Raw genomic sequence first — 26,618 nt, forward strand, 5'->3', positions numbered from 1 at the left:
TTGCACAGACAGCAGGCGTCGGGCAAGCTGACGAAAGTAACATTCGAGTTTTCAAAGCCGGCCAGCGGTGGGCGTACTTTTCCAGAGCTTCTTCAGTCAGACGAATGGGGGTATAAGATGGAAATCAATATGGATGCTGAATAGCCACGCCAGACACGGGCGATAGATCAGAAGTACAAGACCAGTCACCCTTGGAGGAACCGGTTCATGGCCAACGCCACATAGAGACCTCTGACCTAACATAAAGCTGTTCCGATCCATGAGCCATTGGTAAATAATACAAAATAGCATCTAAGTTGTTCCAACATTATGCGAATCGTAAAGTATCCGTGCTGGTCAGCGTTGGTGCATGCCGCGTGTAAGGGTTCGTATTCCCGGTCTCGGCATATCGCCTTCGGGAGAAGCTGCAGCCATACCATATTCTATCCGTACCAATGGAACTGAGTGCGCAGTTTTACACATCCTCCTTCTCCTTGCCCGCCGCCTTCGGCGAGTCTGGTTTTTCGATCTTCAAGTTCTTGATGAGGAGCGCCGCAATCAACCCGAGCCCAGCAACGGGCACGCCGATGACGAAGACCACTCTCAGCGACTGCGTGTAGCTCTTCACGACGCCGGGGATCATCTCGGGCGCGAGGCTCGTCCATATGGCGGTGGGGCTCTGCTTGACCACGTGCTCCGGCGCCTCAGGGGCGTAGCGCAGGAGGTAGCGGGACAATTCGGAGGCGAAGACGGGCTCCGCGATGCCGAGGCCCAGCGTGCCTCCCAGGAACTGTGCGAAGCTCGCCATCGACGTGGCCTGGCCCAGCAGCCGGACCTCCGCGGCGGAGCGGAATTCAACCTGCATTGCGAGCAATGAGTTCTGCATGCCCATGCCCGTGCCAATCCCCGCCAGAATCTGAAAGCCGACCAGCTGGGCAGAGGTGGTCGAGGGGGAGACAGTGTAGAGCAGGCCGGAGCCGACCGCGAGGAATAGCGGCGCGACGAGCAGGAAGGGGTGGTACCGCCCGAAAAGTCCGACCAGCTGGCCGGAGCCAATGACGGTGAGCACGGTGCCCATCATGAACGGGAGGAGGTCGATGCCGGACTGGGTCGCGCTGTGATGGCGCACGGCCTGGTAGAAAATGGGGATGTAGTAGGAGAATAACAGCAGCGAGAAGCGCGCAAGGAAGCAGTACGCGATGATGGCGTAAATTGAGGCGGACTTGAAGATTGCCGTGGGCACCATGGCACGCTCGCCGAGTCGGATCTCCCAGACGATGGTAATCACCGCGAAGACCGCAAAGAGCACGAAACAGACGATGACAGCGGGAGCAGACCATGGCTTTCACCAACGTCAGCGAAAGAAATTGGAACAACAAGGGAAACACACCTTCGTGTTTCCGCCCCACTGTAGCGCTAACACCAGACACGTAATGCTGGCTGCAACGAGCGTCGCCCCAATGTAGTCCAGCCGCAGTGTCTGCGCCCATAATTCGGCCCATGACTGCTTGTTTGGGTCCGCACCAAGTGGTGGGGCTGCCTTCAGCAGGAGGGCGACGCCGAGCATGGAGACACCGCCGAGGGGGAGGTTAATGAAGAAGCACCAGCGCCACGAGACGTGGTCAGTGAATGCTCCGCCGATGAGCGGACCAATGATGCTCGATAAACCGAAAAGAGCACCAAAGAGCCCGAAAAGACGGGGCCGGTCTTCGAGCCGCGTTACTTGCGAGATAACTTGCAGCATGGAGACGACTGGCGGAGGATTAGTAACGGAGAGATGCGATAGCAGCTGGACGCACAAATTCCAGCCGCGCCAACGCCTGAGACAGTCCGACCAGCAATCAGCATGTCGACGTTTCTTCCGACAGTCAGCCTCTATGTAAGACAAGGGAAAACCAGAACACGCACTGTGCAACCCCACACACGAGCGACCCAATCTCAAATATCGCAATAGCCACCATGAGCACCCATTTGCTCGGCCATATCCTCAACACTTGTCCGTAGAACAGCAGGAAGACTGTCTGTGCGAGGATGAATGATGTGGCAACCCAGCCCTGGAGCGTGAATGCGGAAAAGTCGGAGGCGATGCGGGGAAGGGCGGTGGAGAGGATTGTTTGGTCGAGTGCGACGAGCAGCAACGACAGCAGCATCGCGACAAAGACGACCGCGAGCTTGCGGCCTGTCAAGACACCGTCGGGAAGTGCGGGAGGGCTGGAGGGTGGGGACGGGTCGGAAGCAGGTGAAGGGGTCTTCTCAGTGTCATGCACACTGGGGGCGGCGCTGGCGAGGGTACGCTCAAGGGACGAGCGTGGGGAGGGAGGCACCGGGGCGTTATCGACGTTCGGAGCAGCCATTTTCGCGTCCGTGGTCGCCGGGGGTCGTGACGGGGGAGGGAAGTCGGTGGCGACCACGCACTAACCCTAGCCCTATATACCTGCGCTTACGAGCCCTAGCGCTGACGCACTCTGCGTCGTCGAGTCAAAGGGCAGGGTGTCAGCAGAAAAAATTTGTCAGGGACGGGTGATTAACCGCTCGGCAGCGGCATATGACCTAACTGTGCTGACACTCACTCCAAAACGGCCCGTGCCGACGCCAGATGGGGACGATCTTCGCGTGATCCGGCGAGCCCGACTGCGTCGTTGTCGACTTCTCCCGTCGGCCGCGAAAAAGCCGTGCAAAGAAAACGAGCAGACCGACGTCTCCTCCTCAGCGACAAGCCCCAGTGGCGGATGCGCACCCGCAGAAGCCCCACACGGGCGCCCCCCTGACCATCCATGTCTGACGCAAGTTTCACACGGTCTCGGAAACAGACCCACCGCTAGATCCTCGGGGATGTCGCCTGTTGACTTGTTTCGACAGACACGAGGTTGGCACCGCATAACCGCGGGCCACCGGACCCGTTTAGCCGTGTTTTTGATCGGCGACTCGGAAGGTGCCCTTTCTTGGTAGGATGTGGGCGTGCCGCTCGGCCGCAAAGTGCGTCCGTGTCTCGCAGTGATCACGGATTTCACGTTCCCCGATCGCAACCTAGCCTACATGCATCACCTGTTGCTTTCTGAAGTAACCTGAGTGGACCCTGAGTACATACATGCTTAATCCAAAATTAATATCTTATTCGTCGTCACAGAATATTTAACTTGAAGTCCTCGAGATGACCAGTAGGTACGAAGCTTCTGAGCACAATGTCGTATCACAGTTGAAGCGGACACTCAAACGCAAGGTCATCCAAATTTATTATATATCGGTACCGGTCTCAAAGGGAGATCAAAACTTTGTTTGCCAACGGCGCAATGAGCGTCATAAGTGCGCTGATCCCATTCGCGCGCTTGCGAGACGCATCAAGAGCGGCTAAAGTCTCCTCCTCTGTCAGCAGATCGAGCTTGCCAGCGACCGCCACCCTGTTGACGTCGTTGGCGGGGACCGCGTCCTTGTCCGATGCAAGCCATACGTCGTTGTGGAACCAGCTCCAGCACTCCTGCAACAGCACACATGCGAGCGTCGGGCAGCATCCTGCCCAGCGCCGGACATGTGCGAGCTCCGCGAGGACAATGGGTGTCAACTCTTCAATGGATTTCGTCTCCCAGTCCGGCGGCCGGGGTCGGGGCATGCGCAGTGTCGTAAGGTGCGGAAGCTGCGCGATGTACTTGTCGACGGACGGCAGGAAAGCCTGAGGAGGATTAGTATCCGCAGCTTCGCGATAGTTCAATAGTGGCTACTTCAGATGCCTCCCGACTATGATTGACTCCGAATGCAAAAATCGTTAGCAGTTGGATGGCCGGCGCATGCGTGGCGACGGCCGCAAGCGTTTCGGTGTCCCACATTTCAACAAACAGAGTGCAAGAAACGAGATTGGAAGCATCGGCGAGGACAGACAAAACCTTGCTGGGAGCATCCGGCGCAACGCGGCAATCAAAGACCGAATGCTCGATGGGCGAGTTTAACAGCCAGCGTTCGGCGAGTGTTGACGGGCCAGCGAAGCGCGTAAGGCACGGGAATTCGAGAGGCGCAAGTTGAGGTGCATCGTCTTGGGTTAACATGAGTTGTGTCCGCTCGCTGTTTGAGATGGCGAGGACCTGTAGTGTGGATTCGTGGAATTTGAGAAAGTCGACGGTATAGAAGCCGATGTATGGCAGCGTGCAGCAGCGGAGATGGGGAAATTGGTGGTTCAAGGCAAGCGCAAAAAACGTGGGTGAGGAGGTGAACGAAAGTGTCTCCAACTGCACAAGATTTTGCATTGCAGCGGAGATGAGGAGAGGGAGGTTCTCGTCGGGAAATGGCCCGGGGTCGAGGCGCTTGAGGGTCGTCGTATCGAGATGAATCCTGAGCTCGTCTCAGCAAGGTCACGATGTTGGAGGGAGTTACTCACACGTCGAGCTTTCGCACGAGTTCCGCACAGAGAGGACGCTGCGCAAGCGTCGTAATACAAGCTTTCATCTGCAGCGCATTGGAGCCATCGAAGACGATTTCGCGGTACAAAGAGGGGCAGCAGAGCTTGGCGAGACGTTTATTGACGAGACAAAGTGATGCGATATCGTTTGGCGGCGGAAAGCAGGAGATGAGTGCGACGAGTTCGTCGGGTACCTCGTCCATGACAGTCAGGAGCAAAGAGCAAAGGTGGGAGTCACACACGTCACAACGGGTCGGCGGCGGTTAGTAATCATATAAGTGGGAGGTCGACTCGGAAAACGTCCGGGTAGTGGCACTTGGGACGACTGGTGGCGGCCTAGTATGGTAGAGTCATTCGGTAAGGGGAAGGCTCGCTCTGACTTGGGTCATCGTCCACGCCAGGGAACTGCGTCGGAAGGAAGAAGGGAAAAGATAGCCATCGGCCTGTGATTGACGAGCGCGCACGGACCAGACTATGTTGCACGTGCCACATCAATCGCCTCTTCTTCCTTGACGACCATGGCGGCTACTTGGCGGAACAGCCGCTTTCGACACCTTCTCGTCCCATCTCGACTCGGATAGGGCGTTATGGCCGCAGCCGCAGCCGCAGGCTCCAGCACTGGGCGCTTATTGTGCTTGCTGGTGTATTTATACTCCCACACTCCCTCTCCCTTCACCCCCTTGCACTGCTGCACAGTAATGGCCGCCCCTGGCTTCCCTCATGCACATCCCTCGCTTTCTTTCTGGCTGCAGGGCAGCGCAGCTCGCCTCTCATCAACCACCGTTCCACACCGACCCTCCCGTCCGACATCCAGGATGTCGTGATCGTGGGAGGCGGGTACTCTGGTATCGCGACTGCCTACTTTCTACTCACTGGCCCGCAGCCGCCGGAACGCGTCGTGCTGCTGGAAGCACGGGAGATCGCGGACGGCGCAACGGGCCGGAATGGCGGGCATTGTCGGCCGAACGCTTATCGGAGTGAGTCTTTTCAGCTGCCAGTTGCTTCGTATGTATTCAGCGTGTGCAGCATACCCCACGTTCAAAAGGAAAGTTGGGCTGGAGCAGGCGCTGGCGGTTCTGGCAACAGAGGCGGTGCGTGGCTGAATGAAGGCAGTCAATTTTATGTGCTCACAATTGTTTTTGGATCCAGGACACTCTCCGCCTCACAGCTGAGATTGTTGCGACGGAGAGTATCAACTGTGACTTCCACCTGTGTGATACCTACGGTATGCCTTCCATGTTATTCCCTCAGCCCTGCTTATGGCCAATGTCATCCACGTCCAGATATTGCTGTCACCCCCGCCGAAGTCTCCGCCCTCGCCTCTGCTTATGCCGAATTCGTTGCGGACGGCGGGCCTGTCGAGGGGATTGTCGAATGCTTCACCACACCAGAGGCTGCTTCGAGGGAGACGCGCTGTCCCAGCGCTCTCGCGGCATATAAATTTCGCGCAAGCACCCTGTGGCCATACAAACTCGTCGCACACCTCGCTCAGTTGTGTCTTGCACGCGGGTTGAATCTGCAGACACAAACAGCCGTCAGGGCGGTCACTGCGTCGGACGAAGGGGGCATGTGGGAGCTGACAACGGATAGAGCCATTCTACGCACGCGTAAGGTCGTGTTCGCCACGAACGCGTACACGGGTACACTGCTCCCCGAGTTTGCCGGGCCAATTTATCCGTTCAAGGGACAGGTGTCGGCTGTCGTGCCGCCTGCGGCGTATTCAGGGTCTCAGGGATTCCCCAACAGCTATGGCTTTGTATGTCCTCTGTCGTTGATCTCTGGTCTCCTCTGAATTGAGCAGCTGTTTGGCGACTACTTTATGCAGCGGCCGAAGGATGGCATCTTCATATTATCGGCGGTGGGCGGCGGTTGGTCGATGAGGCACGCCTGCGCACAACCGACGATGCAACTGTACTTGAAGAGATCACCCAATTGCAGAAACATGTTGTCAAGACACTAATGGGCAGCGACAAATGGGGCGAGGAGGCCATTGGTGAAGGCTGGTTGACATCTTGGAGTGGTGGGTTGCCAAACTCTCTCAGTCTGCATTGAAGTCTTAGAGATACAAATGCCGTCCAGGGATTATGGGGTACTCCCGCGATTGTGCATATGTGCAGCACTGGCCAAGCCTCTCATTCAACTGTATCTTTCAGCTCTCCCATATGTTGGCCCACTCCCTGATAGGAATGGTGCATACATTTGCGCGGGGATTCAATGGGCATGGTGTGACATCCCCTATGCTACTGGTACCTAATACTCAACACACACACACCCACAGGTATGTCCTGGATTATGGCCTGTGCCAAAGGCCTCGCAGCTGTCCTTAAGGACACACCATATATTGCAATGGGCCTGCCGGAGTGTTTCTTGCCAATGACAGAGAGGTTGGCAAGGCAATCTATGTAACTGTGACAAACACTGCGGAGTAAAAATGTTATATATTATGATTTTTGACCAAAAGAGGGTCATCCTACAGCTGCTGGTTTATATCAAAGCCATGTGCCATAAACAGGGTCTGCATCATTCAATCAAGGGTTCAAGATTCTTATCAGGCACATAGGGTAGGGGGTCTCCCTGGAGGCAAAAAAAACTTTTTTGTATATGAAAGATTTGAGCCTTATATGGGTGGTAAAAGACACTGAAAATATAGTATCTACAAGATTTGGGACCATATGCCTTAATAATACATGCTAATTTCTCTAGTTCACAACCCCCCAGACTTATATGTATACTGACCTATTTCGATCAATTCAGCGGGCCTGTGACCCGTGACCGTTTGGCCGAAATGTTCAATTCGGCCGCAGGCCGAATTTCGCGTGACCTGTTGCCTAATTAGGAAATTCGGCGCGCTGCAGGCGCGGAAAATTTGAAAATTATCCTAATTGGGACACTTTGGGACCAAAGGATTTGGCTGTGACCCGTGACCCGCCGAAATATTTCGGCCAAAAAATCCCATGTGACCGTGACCGGCCTAATTGAAGGAAATGGGTCAGTATACTTTCAGGCTTATAGGCTTGCATAGTACATCCTGTCATAGGCCTATCATTAGGGAATTAATGGGAGAGAGTTGATATAGCCGGCCATGTGTGGTTGAATGCTCCAGGTATATACATACCTATACCTATACATATACACATACATAATTTTAAAAAAAAAACTTTTCCAAACATTGAATTTTTTATGCCATCTTTTGATTGTATCAATGATCACATGACACAAATTGTGAAAACATATCATCCTAAAAAAACTTTCCGACCCTGTATCCATGTTTTAAATGTTGAACCCCGTTGACTGATAAAAAATATTTTTCAAAATACTATACTATTTCGATTAATTAGTCCTGTCACAGTCAGACTCAGAATGACATGTCTCACTGAAAAATCTTCTGCATGTCACAGGTCAGTAAGGTGTGTGTGTGTGTGTGTGTGTGTGTGTGTGACATGTGACTCTTGAATTGATTAAAATACGTCAGTATTGCCAGAAGAAATTTAGAGTGCCTAAGGGGACCCACCAACTGCCATCATGCCTCCTGTCACAGATAAGACCTGGCCCGTCCGCTCCGGGCGCTGGTGTCGGGCTATCGCGGGCCCGTAGCACACAGCACGTTACGACGGGGAACATGCGCCCCAGTAGGAGGAACGTACACGTGGGAAGCACGTGACTGAGAACGACGCGTCAAGCCGTTGCCGAGCCCAACTCGACACAAGGGGACTGGGGGGGAGTGCTAGGAGGTTAGGAGTAGCGCCTGGCCCACAAGGGATGTACGATCGTCCCCTCTGCGGCCAGGAATGGGGGCGAGGAGGAGCAGAAGAGGCCAGGGTGTCTGATCACCCCCTTTGCGGGCCCGCATATATAAGACGCAATAGTGTACCCTGTACTCTATTGCTTAGATCGTCTGAAGAACTACCTTACTCCATACAAGGAGGCATTATCAACTCATCGGGCCCGACACGACCCGATTCGAACCTTTGACCACCGATAGCAACAAGGGACCGAGTTCACGGGCCCTTTCGGTTTTGATCTACCCCGCCCGCCATACTTGCGGGCCCGACTATCCGTCTGTTCTGTTCCGGGCGCGCGTTCTTAGGAGAGATCCTTGCACGGCCCGACCCGCAGTCTGACACCTCCCATGCCATCTTGTGGTTCATTGCCCAGTTTGTCACCTGTTGAAGCATATAGCAAACATAACATCCCACTTATATGCTGATGGATTCAGTATAGAATGACCTGTTTTAAGCAGTTTAGCACTGTATATTGTTAGTGATAGCCTGCCAGTATCATTGATAAAGCTTAGTACAATTAGAATATCTCTTATAGAAACTTATAGTGAAGAGACTATAGCATTGTCCACATCATTAGCATTTGCAATATCAAGGAGTGGTAAGGCATTCTGACAACTAATACCTATGTATAGGGGCTTCCCAAAAAGAGCTTTAACATATATCATATAAGTACATGTTTTATGTCCCTGTCAGGGGAACCCCTGCTTCAGGCTCCTTCGGACCATCCGAGCGCATCCGAGGCACATCCGACCGGCGCCCCCTCGGACGCTCCGACCCACCCCGACCATCGTCCACAATCACCGATCCGTCAAGACCCTCCCAACAATGACCTTGGGACAGAGCCTGCGATGCCGCTCAGGCCTTCTGTGCTCTACGTCGGCAGTTACAGACAACCAGTATATAGTTGGCGCCCTAGCAGGCGGACCCTTAGAGTTTCTTCTCTTTGGATCCTCCCCTGCTAGGCTTTCATCGGAGTCTCCAGGGTTGCCCTTACAATTCCCTCTCTGCTCAGGACTCTGATTTCGAGCCTCACCAGGTTGCCCTTACACTTGCCCAGAGTTATCCTCTGCTCTCATCTGATTACTACTTTGGACTCTCTGAACATATCACAAGTAGAATTGCTTTGACTAGGGTTAAAACAGATACATAAGTTGTTGTGTCCTTTCCTCTTGTTCACTACCTGAGAAGACCTCTACCTAAGGCCACCAGACCTGTCATAAGCATTCCATTCTATTCAATTTTTTTTGAGCATCACCAGCAGGCCAGAGAAGGTTGCCACAAATTTCTGATTCTCTGATCTTTAGTATTGTGCATAGTGTGAATTTATGAATAAACCATAGCTCAATTGTAACTACTATTTAGACAGCATAACATGTATATATACTATGTCAGGATAAATGATTGAAACAGTTTGCAGTGTCTTCTTGTGTGATTATAATTGAGACAACACTGAAATGATACGCGCGTGTTGAGGCTCGAACGCACGTCGCCAGCTTACGTTTTTAGGCGCTTGTCGGATCATCCATCAGATATCAAACTTCCTTGTCATGCCACGTCGACGACCCTTCTACCGCCCCACCCCCAATCCGGCGTCCTCTGCGCAGAGTGTGAAACACCCGCGACGGACCCGAGACAGCCAACGTATACCCAAGTTGTGCTGTTGCGCAGGCTGCGTGGCTGCTATACCCATATTTGATCTCTGGCGCGGCCGTTCTCATGGGATACCGCGCTCACGCTTTAAGCGCCAACCTGGCGTGGGCCGTAGCTGCTATCGGCGATGGCGACTCCCGCTGCTATGACATTGCTGGGGTTGTCACTCGGCATCCCCATCCAGCGCCGCTTTGTTCGGCCAAACTGAAGACCCCGCTCCGAGCGCGGATCCGGCTCTCTATTGATCATGAAAGCAGCGCCGATCCCCGCCAGCTAGGCGCCCACTCCGCCCACCGATGCAATTCAGTTGGACACACGGACTGCCTTGACCTGCGCACTGCATCGGCGTCACGATGACGCATTGCCCTCGATCCTAATGCATTCGCAACGCTATATATGCGCTGTAGGATGGTGTGTTGGCATGAACCCTTTCCACACACACTCGCCGCAGCCTCAGGTAGTTGCCGGTAGCACGCATCAGCCACCGCCACGCGCCGCGTAATATTGTTTCACGTCGGGCCTAGGCCACACGCTCAACAGCACAACAACTCAACAGCAGCGGTCGGGGCAGCTGAGCCCGGGCGCGCATTCGGGGATAGCCATCCATCCATCATCTGTCCTGCGGCCGGGGCGTGACCCCAGAGTCATCGTCACACGCAGGCTGTTGTAAGACAGAGTCATTTCCCAAATTTGGTGCGTGCCGACATCTCCAATGGGGCGGCTACATCATGCTTATTATACTGCGTTACAGCTCGAGCTCGCGTCTTGTTTTCGCTCCCCACCCCGCCCTAGAGCCATGTCTTCCCCTCCCGGAGCGCGACCGCGCGCCAGTCTAGACAGAAGAGAGGTGCGCTGGAGTTTGACAATCGAGGCGTATTCGGCGATGAATACGCCGGAGTCGTGGACTTCCGCGTTGCCGTCAGTGGACGACACTGACACTGACATACCTACTCGACTTGAATCCCCACCAGAGCGGCACGAGCAGCTTCCGGTCGCCGAAACGCCCCCACGGCTCCCGTTGCGTTTCCTACCGCCCACACCACATCCCAACGCTGATGTCCCCCTGCCCAGCCCCGACTCCACGAGTAGAATGCGAACAACTCTAACACTGCCTCGGCGCGAGTCTGAGGCTGTGATCCCCGCCGAACCACGCCGATTACAGCTCCACCCGGCATTGGCCCCGGCGACGGCGCTCACGCTCGACCTATCTTTCCCCTCCGATGCTTTCCAAGCCAACCCCCTTCTGACGGCCGACCTTCTCCTCACCCCCGCCTGCACCCCCCCGCGCAACTCACTGACGATTCGTCTTTCCACGCCGCCCGGCGCGCCGATGGCGTACAAGACGCGCGTCGAAGTGCGCTCTAAGACGATTGGACAAGCGTTCGTCAGCATCGGCGATGTCTTGTCCAAAATTCATCGCACCATCCGGGCGTACGACTCGGGCCAGGTCCCCGCGTCGCCGACCATCAGCACCATCAGTTCCGGATCGGGCTCCGCCTCCGGATCAAGTGCTCGGGGCTCGCCGTCGCCGTCGCCGACCCACCCGAGCGCGCCGTATTCGCCCGTGCAGGCCGCGGAGACGCTCCAGCGGTACCTCGTGCGCCGCGTCGCAACGGTGAACGGGTTCTGTCCGGACCGCCCGCTGTCCGTGCAGCACGCAAACATCGAGCGCGAGAGTGCGGGCGGGACACGTGTCGTCGACCGGTTCGTGGGGCACACACTCTTTGCGGGGCTCATGCCGCTCGAGGGTGCAAGCGAGGGCCACCTCCAGCTCGTGCTAGCTGTGCCTGAGCGCTACCGGGAGGCTCCGCCAACGCCTCCGAGTCCGCGCGGTGCCGATTTAATGTGATGTGATTTCCGCCCGTGTACTGCTTAGTCTGTGCGGGTTTGATGTGTTTTATCTATGGAGTTGTTTATCATTCCCCACATACCGCGGGTTTGATGCATTGTATCTATGTAATTTTTTCTATCACTATACTCTCCTGTAATCTTTCAACATTGTATTCATTAATCATTATCCTGTCTCCAAGGGGGTCCCAACTTTCGAAAATTGGATATACCGTCGAAAAGTTTTTTTTTTTCAGGCCATCGGGGACCCCCTTACCATACTGGGTAATATATTCCCATGATCACACATCATGTGACCTGATGATATGATCAACAGTCGCGATAGATAGTAATTCCGGCCCGCTGAACCGCTCCAATCGGGTTCGGTGTGCATTTCAGCGCTAGCTGATATTTTGCCTTTGTCGGTGTGATTGAGTCAGTGTCACTGCTAGGCTTCTTGTGATTATAGGTGATTAAATATCAATGATAAATTGTGAGGCTAGTCACACTGCAGTCACACTCCAGTCACACTACAGCCTAACTAAACTGCTGAAAGCCTTGCCATAGGTAAATAGTGGGGCTAATTAGTACCCACCTTGCATTCTATGCTAGAATGCTACATATATACTTCAAACACAACCTCAAACCCACCAAACCCCCCCCCCTCCCTAAACTTTGGTATAGCGAAAGTTTTTTTGACCATGCCTGCCCCCCCCATGTTCGTGATATGGATCTTGGGACCCCTTGTCTGTCTGTCTCTCTCTTTTTTTAGAGCATTTAAAGTAATAAACTTCAGTCTGCAGAAGCATTCTAAAGAACATTCACTGGGTGCACCGGAAAATACTAGTAAAAATGCCGGGAAGTAAGCTTAGGGGCAAATGCCTTTTTACATGTTTCAAATCACTGTAGGACTTGATTTACCGATGCAACACCCTTTTTTAAGGGTAGAATACCTACTACAACCCCCTTTTCATTTATTGAATTATTCAGCAAGGAGTCTTCATCCATGTAAGGGCAACCCCAGAGGCCTGAGACCAAGGTCTAGAAGTGCAGGATCCAAAGTGTGAACATTGGTAAGCAAATACAAATAAAGCTGACCTAGCAGGGGAGGATCCAAAGACAAGAAACTCTAGGGGTCCACCTGCTAGGTGGCTGACTATATACTACTGACCTATTTCGATCAATCAGCGGGCCTGGGACCTGTGACCATTTCCCTGAAATGTTCAATTCGGCCACAGACCAAATTTTGTGGGACCTATTACCCAATTCGGAAAAATCTTCCCAATTGGGACACTTTGGGACGAAAAATTTCAGCTGTGACCTGTGACCCGCCGAAATATTTCGGCCAAAAAACCCGGTGTGACTGTGACCGGCTTAATTGAATGAAATGGGTCAGTATACTGCTCATCCATAGCTGCTGCTGTCAGGCACAGAAGGCCTAGGTGGTATTGCAGGTAAGGTACCACAGCAGCATCCGTGGGAAACAGGTACCTGTACTCACGAATACGGATACCTGCACTAGTTATTCACGGGTATTTGTTCTATTAACTTCTATATTTAGGTATATTTGACAATATCAACGCCCTATATAGCATGTAGTATTAAGTATTGCACTGATATAGACACTACAGGACATGAGAAGACCATAGAGAGTGGATCATATATAAAATAATAAATATTGAGAAGATTGAGATCTTTCAGAGTTATACCTGTACTGTTGGCATCTAAACCTGCAGATGTTTTCCCTGCAGGTACCTGTGATGACATCCGTGGGTATTGACACTGGTGCTAAGCTTTAGTTATCTCTGAGGGGCTGAAAGGAAGGTTCCCCTGACATTACCCTCTTTTGAATGCGGCGTCCCAACACATAGTCTAGAACAGAATCATATCAAAGGTCGCCAAGGCAATGTGCCGTGGTTTGCCAGGATACTTATGATAGAACTCTGCAATTTTCTCCGGGGCAAAGACATAGTCGAAGTGAACCTACTAGTTAAGTGACATGTTGTACCCTCTTTATCTGATGAAGTAATTCAGTTGTTTATACCTCACCCTTGCATCCAGGACCCAATTCATACACTTGACACCTTGTAAATGTATGTTGATGCAAGCCAGTCAAGTTGATTAAAGTTTCTCCACTAGTAGAGTATCAGCTAGTAAAAGAGAAAGTAAATAAGGAATTTGCACTGCTGTTAAGTGCTGTGTCAACCAAAGGACTGGAATCAAAGTCGAAGTCAGAAATGGAATTGAAGCTAGAGAGCACTTGGGGGTGGAACACTATAAAAGGATGTTTGGGTGACTGGGGCTTCTAGTTGACCAAGATAAGACAAGAGAGAAGAGCAGAGTTGAGACGATGCTGGGAGATAGAGACCAGCAACGTTAATTTACAAACTGAAGTACATAATAATACATTTAAGTATTTATAGTACAAGAAGTGATAGAAACAGAATAAGGTATAACAAAGTTAAGTAAAGTAGAAGAGGGATTACATACAAGGAACAAGGCATAGATGATTGCATAGATTATAAGTCGGGGTAATTAGAAATACTCAGTAAATCTTTATTGCGTAAAAACTAAATACTAAAATCAGATATCAGAATCGAATGCTAGAGTTGGCACAGATATAACAACTATATGGAATAAAGCCTGAAAGTTATAGATAGCAGATTGTAAAAGTATAGTCAGCTTTTAGGGTTTTGCTATTCTGCATTAGGGTGTTGACATTGAGGAGGATTGCCTCCAATGCAAGTTCTACTAAATCGATCTCTATTGAGCCCTTATTTAAAGATTTACTGGCCATATATGTTGGATACTAATTAACTAGTCTGGTTGATTAGTATCCAACAAAATGCCAACCTCAAAGTTGGTGGATATCAAGAGGTCAAACGTTCAATCCCGGGTTGTCACTATTGGTGTATAATTTGTGTGTGGTAGGAACCTTTAGACTCTTGAACCCCGGGACATTGTTAGGAAATTTACAGAGTACACCACAGCTGGCCACCGATATCGCCTACAGAGTAGGGAATTGGAAATGTTTAATATACCCGGGTATGTTCTACCCGGGTATTGGATACTAATCAACCAGACTGGTTGATTAGTATTTAACAATATATGAGGAGGATAAATTATCCGAAGAATATTTGGTGTCAGAGTCAGAGTCCTTGTCCAGGTTGCCCTTATTAGAAGAATAGTGCAAGGAATGACCTAAGAGGATATCTTCAAAGATTGAGACTTAGGCTGGGGGTTAGCTATAACTAGTTAAGATGGACTATAGCCAATAGATACAAAGACCTGCCAAGGAAGTAAGAGCCTCCTTTAAATACTAACTCTGTATCACAATTAAGCATTGTAAAGATTCTGCAAGAACTACAGCAAAGTCTTCCCCCTAGGAATCTTAATGATACTTATAATAAACAACAAAGTCTTTAATAAGCTAGCACAATTATTCAAGGGAGATTTTAGAGCTATTAATACCCAGTATACAACCCAAGTGGTTTAAGACATTAGACACCTATAAAAAGGGTTAGTAATAGCATGAGATAGTAGTACCAAGCCATACATGGGTAGGAGATGCAGCCAACTGCTGAACCATAGAGATAAAGGAAAGGGAAGTCTTATTATCTATAAGCAATAATAAAAGGAAGACAAGCTTAGAATACACTAACAACAGCACCTATTGCTCCCACAACCAGCTATACATTATCAGTGGTAACCCGGCGGGTTGCCACTGATAACTCGCAGTGCTGACAGGAACTCCCAAGTGGTGAATAATTGCTGACAAAAGGGGTGAATAATTCTGAACTCTAAGGCAAATTTCTGCTAAGTCGAATAGGTAGGGGGTGAATAAAGGTGAATAATACAACACAGGCTATCCAGACCAAGTCCCCCAAAGTCACGCTATGTGACTCGTGACTCAGTGTCCCAAAAAGGAGATTTTCTTTGATAGAAACTGGAGCTGGTAGTTTCAGTAACAGTGTCATCTCAGATGGAGTTATAAGCCTGAGAATTTCTAAAAAAGGAATTCTTGACCATTTGAGAGAGTATGATCATTAGAAAATGTCACACATTGTCACAAAATAAGAGTGATATATCTTAACTATATGAACAACTTTTATCAAGTAACTTCTTGTGGCAGGTGAATAGTTGTGTCAGTAATAGCCAATCATTAGCTGATGTATAACTGATGAACCTCTATCTCCATGGTTACTTGAGTTAACAGCATGAATCAAGTACCAGCAGGTAGAGTTTCAAAAGTACCATGAATTGACACTAGTATTTCATTACTATCATAGGATATAATTACTATATTCACTCTTCAGTCATATAAAAAAGGAAAATATTGCTTAAAGGGTGTCAGAGGGCTGGCTTGTAGATTTAGGTACTTGAAACTAAGGCTCTAGTGTATCCACTTCCATCACTAGGGTGAATATAGCACTGAGAATGTTATACATTCAGTCATCAGTGGTAGTTGATCTCCATCAACTCCCAAAGATAAGGATAAATCTCTAGCTAGGCTTGGTGGATAGAGCTGGGAGAGAACTCATTTGAAAGGTGTACCATCCTACCATTATATAGTATATTCACCTATATCATCTGCTACCATCACATCAATCTATTGACTCCCAAGTATAATAGAATACTGAGTTGGAGAGTATTTTGCTGATATCTTGGGGCCCCATGCATAGAATCTCATAATCTAAGTTGACATTGTTCCACAAGATGGCCTACTATAATCCTGTTGATTGGTGATTATACAGCAAATGTTAGGATCACTCAAACCTTGGAGAGCCTAGGTGCTATATAATCCAGCATAGAGATATACTAGAGGGGAGGGGGCACCAGTTTCTGGGGGGTGGACTATACCCCTACTAGTAGATATACTCAGACTTCTTAGACTCACAAAGTTTATACTGTGGTGAACTCATCATTTTTGGGATAGATAACACTGATAATGGTACTGTGTAAGATCCAGAACAGCTATGAGGTTGGTTCAAGTGCTGGACAGGTTCATTTGAGGGTCCATACAATCCTATGATCATGTCTCAGATCATGCTTGAAATTAATTTCTAACCAGTTGTAATAGCGAAGACACTCTCTTTTGCTCTATAGCTACCTACCCTCTCTTCAGCTACCTCTGGGGATACATACCAGAACCATGATTAATTATGACATAGGGTTCTACTAGACATCCAAATATCCTCATCCTTGCATCTCAATGCCCAGTACTCAGTCCATAGACCCTACCATTTAACTGAACCATTCTGTACTCAACCTGTGTTAGAGTGTTCACCCCAATTCATCCTCCAGGAGTATATAAAGATCAATCTGAGCAGGTGGGTAGTTTATACATAGTATTGACTGGATTTTACATACTTGGATCTATAATCAGCTAATAGATCATAGCTGTATTGTTGATATCATCTGTAATGGTATTCATGAGTATAATTAAGAATAACACCACATTGCATTCATAGAATGGTTTGTGAAGGATATCATCTCATAGGGGGACCCTTCTGTATGCTTCCTACCCGAATCTCATTAGGTAATCTTCACTTCCAAGTCAGTTATTAGGGGATTAGAGTAAGAGGATATATGACATATATACAGGCAGATATGATAGCTAAAAATATGTGTGTGTTGCAGAACTATCATAGACAAACATTGGAGCAGAATACAACTTAGATTATGATTATCCATGCATTCCCTGGCAAGATATCAAGTCATCATTATGTTTGATCTAAATTGAAAGAGAAATACTACAGAAAAGTGGCATAGTAGCATAGGCTTAAGGTATGAGCCTATGATCTCAACAGAACATATAAAGGATGGGTTGCTACCTACCTATTAGTAAAACAATCATCTGAATCTATTGAGAACTAGTGAAGATATTGCTGGATCAATATGCTTGATGGACAATCATTATGTGTGAAATATGTACTCATCATGTTGTATTGGTGGAGACATTAATCTCACTATTCAGGTATCTTTAGTAGAGCTTGAATCAACTCTGTAGCTATTCTAGTTATCAAGATATCATCTCATCAGTTATAGATCAGCTAGTGATTTGCTAGTGCTGATGCAACACTTCAGCTGTCACTATAAGTCACTTAATGAAAGTTGACCATATAGTCAAAATACACAACTTTGATTTTGTGACAATATGTGACATCCTCTGATGATTCCCGTGTTGAGCTATGAAAATTTCCTTTTTGGGAGATTCAGCATACTTATTATTGTTTGTGACCCTGTATAAAAGCATGATACAAGCAGTATAACCACTAGCACTAGTGTCTATCAAAGAAAATCTCCTTTTTGGGACACTGAGTCACGAGTCACATAGCGTGACTTTGGGAAACTTGGTCTGGATAGCCTTTGTTGTATTATTCACCTTTATTCACCCCCTACCTATTCAACTTAGCAGAAATTTGCCTTAGAGTTTAGAATTATTCACCCCCCTTTGCAGCAATTATTCACCACTTGGGAGTTCCTGCCAGCACTGCGAGTTATCAGTGGCAACCCGCCGGGTTACCACTGATAATGTACAGCTGATTGTGGGAGCAACAGGTGAACAACAGATAAGTAAAAACTTATTACATGCTCTTTGTATAGTAATCAGCCTAATCGCTAAGTTTTTCTCCTACCTAAGAGGACAAAGTCAACTATATAGTAAGAAAGAGAAAAAGGTTTATATTGGGGGGGGTATCAGGACTATGCAGGAAACTACATATATATAACAGGCCTACCTAGAGACTAGTAGCGAGAAAATCTAGATAAATAACTAGTATGAGACTGACTAAAGGGGGGCTGCCTAAGTGTAGGGTGGAGTATAGTTTAAGAAGAGAATAAAAGTAGTGCCAGAAACCAGACTCTAGTCTATATATTTAAAAGAAAAAAATGAATTAAAAAGCAATAGACTAATAGACCAGAAAAGCCAAGAGTATTTTAAAAGCCTAAAAGAACCTACCTCTAAGCAGATAGAAGAAAGCATAGTATAATAAGCTACTATATAACAAACAGATAGAGACTTACTTTTAAATAGAACTCCTAGCCTTCTATTGCATCTAAATGCTCAGGTGCTATAATTAGTGCTAAAGCTCCTCACGAGTATTAATATCTGTAAATGTCATCATAGATACCTATGCTCAAACATTTACAGGTATTACACCTGTTTCCCACAGATAGCATAAGTACAGGTCTGCCTGAGATACTAACTGAATATTCTTAGCTATATTCTTTTAGCAGATTATGGCCTATACATTTGAGGAATATAGCTATTGAGAGCATCTCACATACTTATATGATATTTATAACCAGTATAACTACTAGATATTATCAGTATATTATATATTAAAACCTGCAGAATACCTGTGCAGGTACCTATACATGTGGCCTATTTTTTTATGGATGCTTGAAGCATAGGTATCTGTTTATTTTGATACCTACAAGTAAAGTACAGGTACCCTACCTGTGACACTCGTGAGGAGCTTTAAGATTCATCACTATTATAATATTATAAATTGAAGTATACATTTTAAGCTTAAAGTAGGGTAGGAGAAGGGCAACATCTAGGGAGGTAATAAACCTGCTTAATTAAAAAGGGTCTACTATAGACTTCTAATAGTTTATCAGACTACGCCCAAGACCGACAGTTAAATAAGAGGGTGAGTTGGTAATTAGCTAAGCATTCATTTTGCCTTAGACACCGTACAGCTAAACATCACCTACTAATTGTATATAAAAACTTTAATAAATATCATATTATATAAGAAGGTCAGATCTTATTACCTTGGTTACAATATTACATAGTTACAATGTTACATAGTATGACAAATGTCACAAAATTTCTAAAAAGGAAATTTTTTAGTTGATAATTATGAATAATTTGCATACTATAGGACTTAGGCAATATATAACACTAGTGTGGTGATACTAGTTGTAAGGGCAACCCCGGAGGTCCTGAGATCAAGGTCCTAGCAGGGGAGGATCCAAAGAGAAGAAACTCTAAGGGTCTGCCTGCTAAGGAGCTGACAATATACTGCTTGTCCGTAGCTGTCGCTGTTGGGCACAGAAGGCTTGAGCGGCGTCGCAGGCGAGATTCCAGGGCGACCGTCGGGAGGGCGTTGATGGATCGGTGATTGTGCAGGTGAGATGGAGGGCCGGACCGGAGTCGGACACATCTCCGAAGGGCCGAAAGGGGGCTTCCCCTGACACTAGTGTGTAACATCTGATGCTTTTAACTCTATACATACTGTTACATAATGTTATATAAGGTCACAGGTGTGATGTATCTCCCAAAAAGGAACTTTTTACAAGATGGTCCAAGTCAAGCTGATGACTCACAAGACTAACTTGAATTTATCAGTGAGCCAAATCCGGGTCAATGTATCAGTGAAGTGTCTTTCAATTTAAAATTTCCTATTCTCACCATGATTTTTAGCTAAAACAATTATCAAAGCAACAAGTAATCCAGGATTATACTCTTCTGGGTGGATAACTTTAGTTGCTATAAAGACATCAATATCAATCAATGCATCTCACCATCATTTGTATTCTGTTTATAATGTCTTCTTGCTGATAGTGAGAACATATTAAATTCATCTAGATGCTACATATATCAGATAAATTATCTATTTATAGTTATGGTTAAAGGCTCATTCATTCTTCAATGCTAAATGGGAGTGAATTCTGCGATTTCTAGGTATCTATGAGACTCAAATCATTAATAATATCACAACGAGCATTTTCCTAGATGATCACACTTAAGCATTTTTTCCTATCATATGAACATGCATCACAACCACAGGTTTATCTTGCGATACCTAAAATATTTATTGTATATGATTTCTGACCTGTTATTGTCTTTCTGTCTGCTAATTTTAAAGTATCTCCAACAGTTTGCACTTTATAATTGAATTTCAAACAATTAACAATATTATGATAATGTATCAAGGATTTATATGTTTTACTCCTGGGCAATATAATACCATATAGGCATTTGTAGCTTCACATCTAGATCAATTTGCAGACCATCTTTCTGTTAAGATATTGAGGTAAGAGGGATAAATGTCGAGTCACTCTAGAGTCAGTGGTGACTCAGTATCGGACTCATTATTTAGATTAACTCACTGTGACTTGATTCCTAGGTAGTGTATATACTCAGCTGTATTCTAGCTACAACATTGAATTATATAGCTATTCTTTCAACACTTTCTTGAAGTTAATTTTTTGGCAGACTTGATCATTCTTTTGACTTGTTCAAGATGGTTCAGTAGATTTCAAAATAGGTAAGATCATTGATTGTAAGAAAAGATTAATCATAGTCTGTTTCTTTGGGTCCAAATCATATCTATTAAACGATCAACAAAGAAGCACCAAGATGGTCTGAATTCCCCTTGAGAGAGACATATTTTCAGGTTCCATAAGCCAATTGCCTCATTTCTAGTTTCAACTTCTTCCTTCTGCCTCAATATGTAGTCTCATTATTCCATGGCTACTCTTGCCTTTTTATTGTCCCAGAAAGATGCATGTTGCATCCATTGCTTCAATTTCATACATTCCTTGAACATATATTAGATATTGTGTTCTTCCTGCAAAGCTCATATTTATTATAGCTCGCTTACCCTGTAGTCCAGGACTTGCCTATACAGCACATCCTGGATCTCCTCTAATTTTTCCAAGTACTGATGGCTGAGGGTTGATACTTTTCAGCAAGGGGGGTTCAAGATCCTTATCAGGCACATGGGGTAGGGGGGAGGGGGGGGGGTCCCTGGGGGGTAAAAAAAACTTTTTGTATGTAAAAGATTTGGGCCTTATATGGGTATAAAGACACTGAAAATATAGTGTATACCTTCTAATTTCTATAGTTCAGCACTCTCATTACTTATATCTATATACTTTCAGGCCCATGCACTTGGATAGCCCACTCTGTCAGAGGCCCATGCATCAGGTAATTGATAAGAGGTGAACATGTTGGAGTGTTGATATGGCCTGCCATGTGTGTGTTGGAAGGCTCTAGGTACATATATACCTATATATATACACATACACATGTATAAATTTTTTACAAAAAAAAGTTTCACAAAGATTGAATTTTTTATCCCACTTTTTGATCGCATCAGTGGTCACATGACGCTGATCGTGAGAATATATTACTCTATATGGCAGGAGGGGGGGAGGGGGGGGGTCCCGGGGGGGTTGGAAAAAAACTTTCCGACCCTATATCCGTGATTCGAACTTTGAACCCCCCCTTGCTTTTCAGACCTTCTTTAGATTTTCGTTGGATCACACCGGAGGCAAGGCCCGAGGCATCAGGGCGCCTGATGCTTTACGGGCATCAGGCGCACATTAGGCTAAAACATGTGTCATACATGTGTCGTACATGAGGCATGAAATATATAAACTTTGATGTCATTTTCAAGTCCGTCTTGACTCTTCTTTCCCCTATGGCCTGGTGTAGTTGCACCCAATGCTCCAAGCTCCCTGGAGGTCGTAGGGCAGTGAGCCGTCAAGTGCGCTCACAGCATCAGAAGCGTGATCGGCATGCTGTTTCAGCCAATAGTGATCTAGAGCATGACAATGCTGATAACACTGGGCAGCCTCAGGTTGAGGAGCTTCAGACTGTTATAGAGGTTAAGGATGATCAACTGGACAAAGGTACTGTTAACATAATAACTCCCAAGAATTTATATAATATTTATTTAGCTATATCTCCTGCACTTCAACTCTTGGTAGTTATTGTTCTTTGGCTCAATCTCTCTGCAGGATTGAGTAGAGATATATCAAACAGGGTCCTCAAGGCACTAAGTCTTATTCTTGGACTTTTATTACAGTCTCTTGCTATAGTGCTCCAAACTGCAGGAGTAGCTATTTCCACTCTCACAGATGCTCCTATCTCAGTAGATATTCGAACCCTATTTAGCAACAATGATCTGGAGCCTGAAATAGAAAGGATAGTATGCTGTCCAACATGCTATACTATGTATCCTGCAGGACAATTAATCCCAGAGATTTGTCTATGGCGCAAAAATCCTAAACGAGGAAAATTCTGCAATACTAACTTGTGGAAAAAAAGAAAAACCCGTCAAGGAGAGAAAAAGGTTGCAAAACGTTACTTTTCTATCCAGAACTTCTCATCATGGCTTTCTTTCTTTATGGGCCGCCCTGTTATCCGTGAAGCACTTCAGAAAACATTAAGTTGTTCTGGGCTGGGCGCGAGTCCTGACGCAGGCCCCGATCCGCGTCCACGAGGGGTGGGAGTAGATGGAGGTTGAAGGATGTGCTGGGGATAAAAGGTCGATGGCGGGGTTTGATATGGGTTGTTGCTTCGCGGTGGCCAGGCACTGGTGCGGCGCGGGCGAGGTGAGAGGGACCGTCTCCGCAGTGGTGGTGACCGGCTCCGGGCTCCAGACCGGCGGGCCGGAGAGCGCGAACGCGAACGTGAATGGCGAGACCTCCGAGGACTCGGTGATACGCATGCAGATGGTTTGGACCAGAAAACTATTGGTTTCTAGGTTTCCTCTGTCGATGCATACATCCTAGAGAACTAGCATGAGTCCTGAATGACTAGTTAGGGAGATATCTGCAAGGTGGTGACTCTCTATCATGGTTCCTCACGGTTCCAGGGTACACAGTTGCTGTCCTAAACCACTACAACTACTAGCAGAGCCCGACTTCATTGTAGGAAGATCCAACCTGCATGTACTCAAAGGGAACAACCAACAAAACCTTGATTCTGGTTCAATCGTTATGGAGGAATGCCGAATCTCACTTGTGGAAACCAGATAATGGTATGGACTGGACTTGGAGACAGCTGGAGAGCCAAATATGAGCGTTTGGAACTCATGTGACCGCGTTCAAAACGAATCCTGAACGAAGAACCACCTAACAACAATCCATCACCACTTGTTTCGACTATATCTCGATGGGGAGCTGGAGTTCTGGGACATATTGGGTATCGTTGGAATGCTAGAGAGGTGCACAACACGATCCAACACTCGTTGGGCAGGGGAAACATGGTTTACTGTCGAAGATTTGGGGAATTTCAGGGGTTCCAAACGACTTTTGGGTGATCCAAGGATCTACAGGGCGGAGCACACTATACCATAACGACAAGGGGCCTAAGACCGGCCAAGAATCGGAACAAACGGACTATCTCTGGGGGAATTACTCCGAATTATGCATATCCTTTGACTGTACATTATTTATAAGGTTCGCTTGGCACTAGTATTTAAGTAGTAGGATGTAGAGCTGTTCTGCAGGCAATCTGGGTCGCCTTCCTCTGCCTTAGGGCGGTGGGAGGAGGCTTAAGGGTCTGTTTGGGCGAGTCACTTTGCAGTCTTGTACAAATATTCTTCTTTTGGATTCGTCTCTGGCTCGGTGGAAGGTGGTGGGACTGTTGAGGGTTCGTTCTGGAGCATGGGGAACTGTTGGGAAAACTGGAATCTTCGATAAGAGTTGGGTCAATAACGACTTTGGTTACCAAAATTATCAACATCTGTGTTCCGGTTGGCGTTATATTGGGTTTCGGTTGGCGTTATCACTGTGTTTCGGTTGGCGGTCGAGGATTTAAGGCAGTTAGTCCTGATCCAAGACATCTCTGGACGGTTTAAGGCAGTTAGTTCCTGACCTGAACGAGAACCGGGTCGGCTGGGGTTCCAAAAGTGTGTTGTATCACTCCCAGAGGCTTGTATACCCAGTCTGTGAGGGTTGGAAGCGTTCTCCATCGCTCCCTCATGGTCATATATATCTGGGCATCGTACTGGCGCTTCACTATTGCGGTGTTTCGTCGGTAGTACGCTTTAGATTGGGGAAAATCTGAGTTTGGAGACGAAGATTTGGTTGAGGGAACGGATTATAGGCAGAGGAATCATGAGAATCGACTGGAACTTCGGTCAACATTGCATTTACCACACCAATAACAATAATTATCGACAATGGAGAGTCTGGAACTAGCCTTGGTCAACGGCTAGAACGATCTCTGAGTGTGAGGAACGAGACAAATGATCTTGACAAGCCTTGATTATTGGTGTTTCGTTGTTTGCACTCGATATTTGGGTAGATGGAAGCGTTCTTTGGACAATTCTGTTACACAGTTGGGAAACTTTACATCCAAGCCTCAGATTTCAGTCCGAGTTTCGGCAAGGATTGGAGTTTGTTGTATTTATCTTGGCCTATCTTACCATTCTACACGATTTGGCACTAGTCTTTGAGCGTTATCTCGTTCTGAAGTTCAGTTCAGAACAAGATATGTCCATAGATATAGAGCCAGACCTTCTGAAGAGTGATTTGGAGAGTGATCCTCAATAACAATTCTCAATGAATGTGTTGAGACAACGACTTGTCAGGTTTATGTGGGTGGAGTGGACCATAAGAGAGTGTTTTGGGTTATGGTTAGTTTGGGTTGAGATCGTTTTTGTGAGAGGATTTGAGTGTAGAGCTGGTTTCAGCCTGTTCCTCATTCGTCTGAGTCCATTAGACGACGGTTTCATCCCATTCTGGTCGATATTCCAGTTAGCACACTGGCACTCCAGTTCCTATCGTTAGTCCTGAGCGCCGCAAATCATCTGGAGCCCACCGCGAGGGGTTGCTCTTCGAATAAATCACTTGGAAAGTGGATTTTCTCGAGTTCTTAACAAGGATTCGATATCCATCGTTGTGTTTGGTTCAAAACAAGGCAGGACGCTCAAGAATCGATGCAAGAGTAGATTCTTGAGGATCGGACCGAAAATGGAACATGTCCTGTGGGTCCAATTTTGGCTGGGGAGCGTTTACATTGACGAGAGGTCAAGGAACCGTTGATGGAAAACGAAGTCTGGCGAGAGGTGGAGGCTGAGGAGCGTTTATATTGCCAATGAAGACAAGGAATTGACAATAGAAAACGAATCCTTGATTGTGTTATGGTGGAAACAGCTGTATCAAAGACCCAAATAACGATTTGTCGTTGGGAAAACGAAGCTGGGGCTACTCTGGAAACGAGACCTTTCGTTCAATATGGTTTCTGGCAGCATACATGGACGATATGGCCACAACATTATCGATGTATCGCTAAGGCTTCCAGGCCTGGTTGCAATAATTTCGCTTGGAATGGGTTTTCGATGTTGTGAAGTGGTGTAGGTGGAAGAGCAGACGAGTTTCTGTGTGGTGGGAGATGGGAACTGTGTTGGAGGCTGTTAGCGTCGGCTAAGGACCCGTTTGAGTCAGAGTACATGACAGAATTCATAAGGAAAACAGGATTCCAAACGGAAAACTCACACCCTATGGTTTGAGGGTTCGTTTAGGACTCTTGTTCGTCTTATGGAATCTGTTGTGAGCCTCATCTTCAGAGACTACCTGGACAACTGAACAAGGATTCGATAAACAATGGCTATATTTGAACGATTCAAGATGGAGAAAGGGAAGCTAGCGACTTTAGATGAGTTGGTGTGACTATATCTGATGTGGGCTCGTTCTGCATCGAACTTCAGTCATAAAAATCCATCTTAAGTCGTTATATTCTCCTTGTTCTATACTTTCTAGGAGGAACAAAGCATTCTACTATTGGAGGAACATCGTTAAAACATGATATCCATGCCAGGAAATCTGTTGAGAACGGTGTATACTCAAGGAAAATATGGTTGAACAGCTTAACTCTGAGAGGAACGAAAAATCTTAGTCAGAGAACATGGAGATTCTGTTATGGACAGTTTATATAACTGGTTTCAAGACGACTGCATGCGTTTTCATTAACTGAGTACCCTCTTGTTTGGAAAAATTTCGTTCTGTTGAACGAAATGATTGTGCAATAAACGTTGGTATAAGGATTAATGAATGTTAACGAGAGATAAATTCGAATTGTATGCACATTATTCGTTGAAGAATTGGGTTCCTGAACAAGAACTCAAATTTTCTGTCGATAATGCTGCAGAAAACGAAGTTTAACTTGAGTGGAAACGGAATTGAAGGCGTTATATCTCTGAGGATGTGTTTGAATTCGCTGGAAATTGACTAGTTATACTAGG

The 26,618-nt window shown here is 47.0% G+C and overlaps 3 protein-coding genes across 3 annotated transcripts; 1 reads left to right on the plus strand and 2 right to left on the minus strand.

Moving 5' to 3' along the window:
- Positions 1-454: 454 nt before the first annotated feature.
- Positions 455-2,333, minus strand: MIND_00570300 (Major facilitator transporter-like protein; the record flags this gene model as incomplete). Its single annotated transcript, XM_037362469.1, has 4 exons — positions 455-1,321; positions 1,370-1,731; positions 1,779-1,837; positions 1,888-2,333. 4 exons carry the CDS (start codon positions 2,331-2,333, stop codon positions 455-457), a joined length of 1,734 nt encoding a protein of 577 aa, XP_037220390.1.
- An 899-nt stretch (positions 2,334-3,232) lies between these two features.
- Positions 3,233-4,569, minus strand: MIND_00570400 (uncharacterized protein; the record flags this gene model as incomplete). The annotated part of the gene is made up of 3 exons (XM_037362470.1): positions 3,233-3,646; positions 3,696-4,299; positions 4,346-4,569. 3 exons carry the CDS (start codon positions 4,567-4,569, stop codon positions 3,233-3,235), a joined length of 1,242 nt encoding a protein of 413 aa, XP_037220391.1.
- A 5,605-nt stretch (positions 4,570-10,174) lies between these two features.
- On the plus strand, positions 10,175-11,647 carry MIND_00570600 (uncharacterized protein; the record flags this gene model as incomplete). The annotated part of the gene is made up of 2 exons (XM_037362471.1): positions 10,175-10,815; positions 10,870-11,647. The coding sequence occupies exons 1-2, from the start codon at positions 10,595-10,597 to the stop codon at positions 11,645-11,647; spliced, it is 999 nt and encodes a 332-aa protein (XP_037220392.1). The 5' UTR covers positions 10,175-10,594.
- Positions 11,648-26,618: the final 14,971 nt, after the last annotated feature.

This window comes from Mycena indigotica (genome assembly GCF_014461135.1).
Source record: "Mycena indigotica strain 171206Taipei chromosome Unknown Mind.scaff0005, whole genome shotgun sequence".
In the NCBI taxonomy this organism is placed as follows: Eukaryota; Fungi; Basidiomycota; class Agaricomycetes; order Agaricales; family Mycenaceae; genus Mycena; species Mycena indigotica.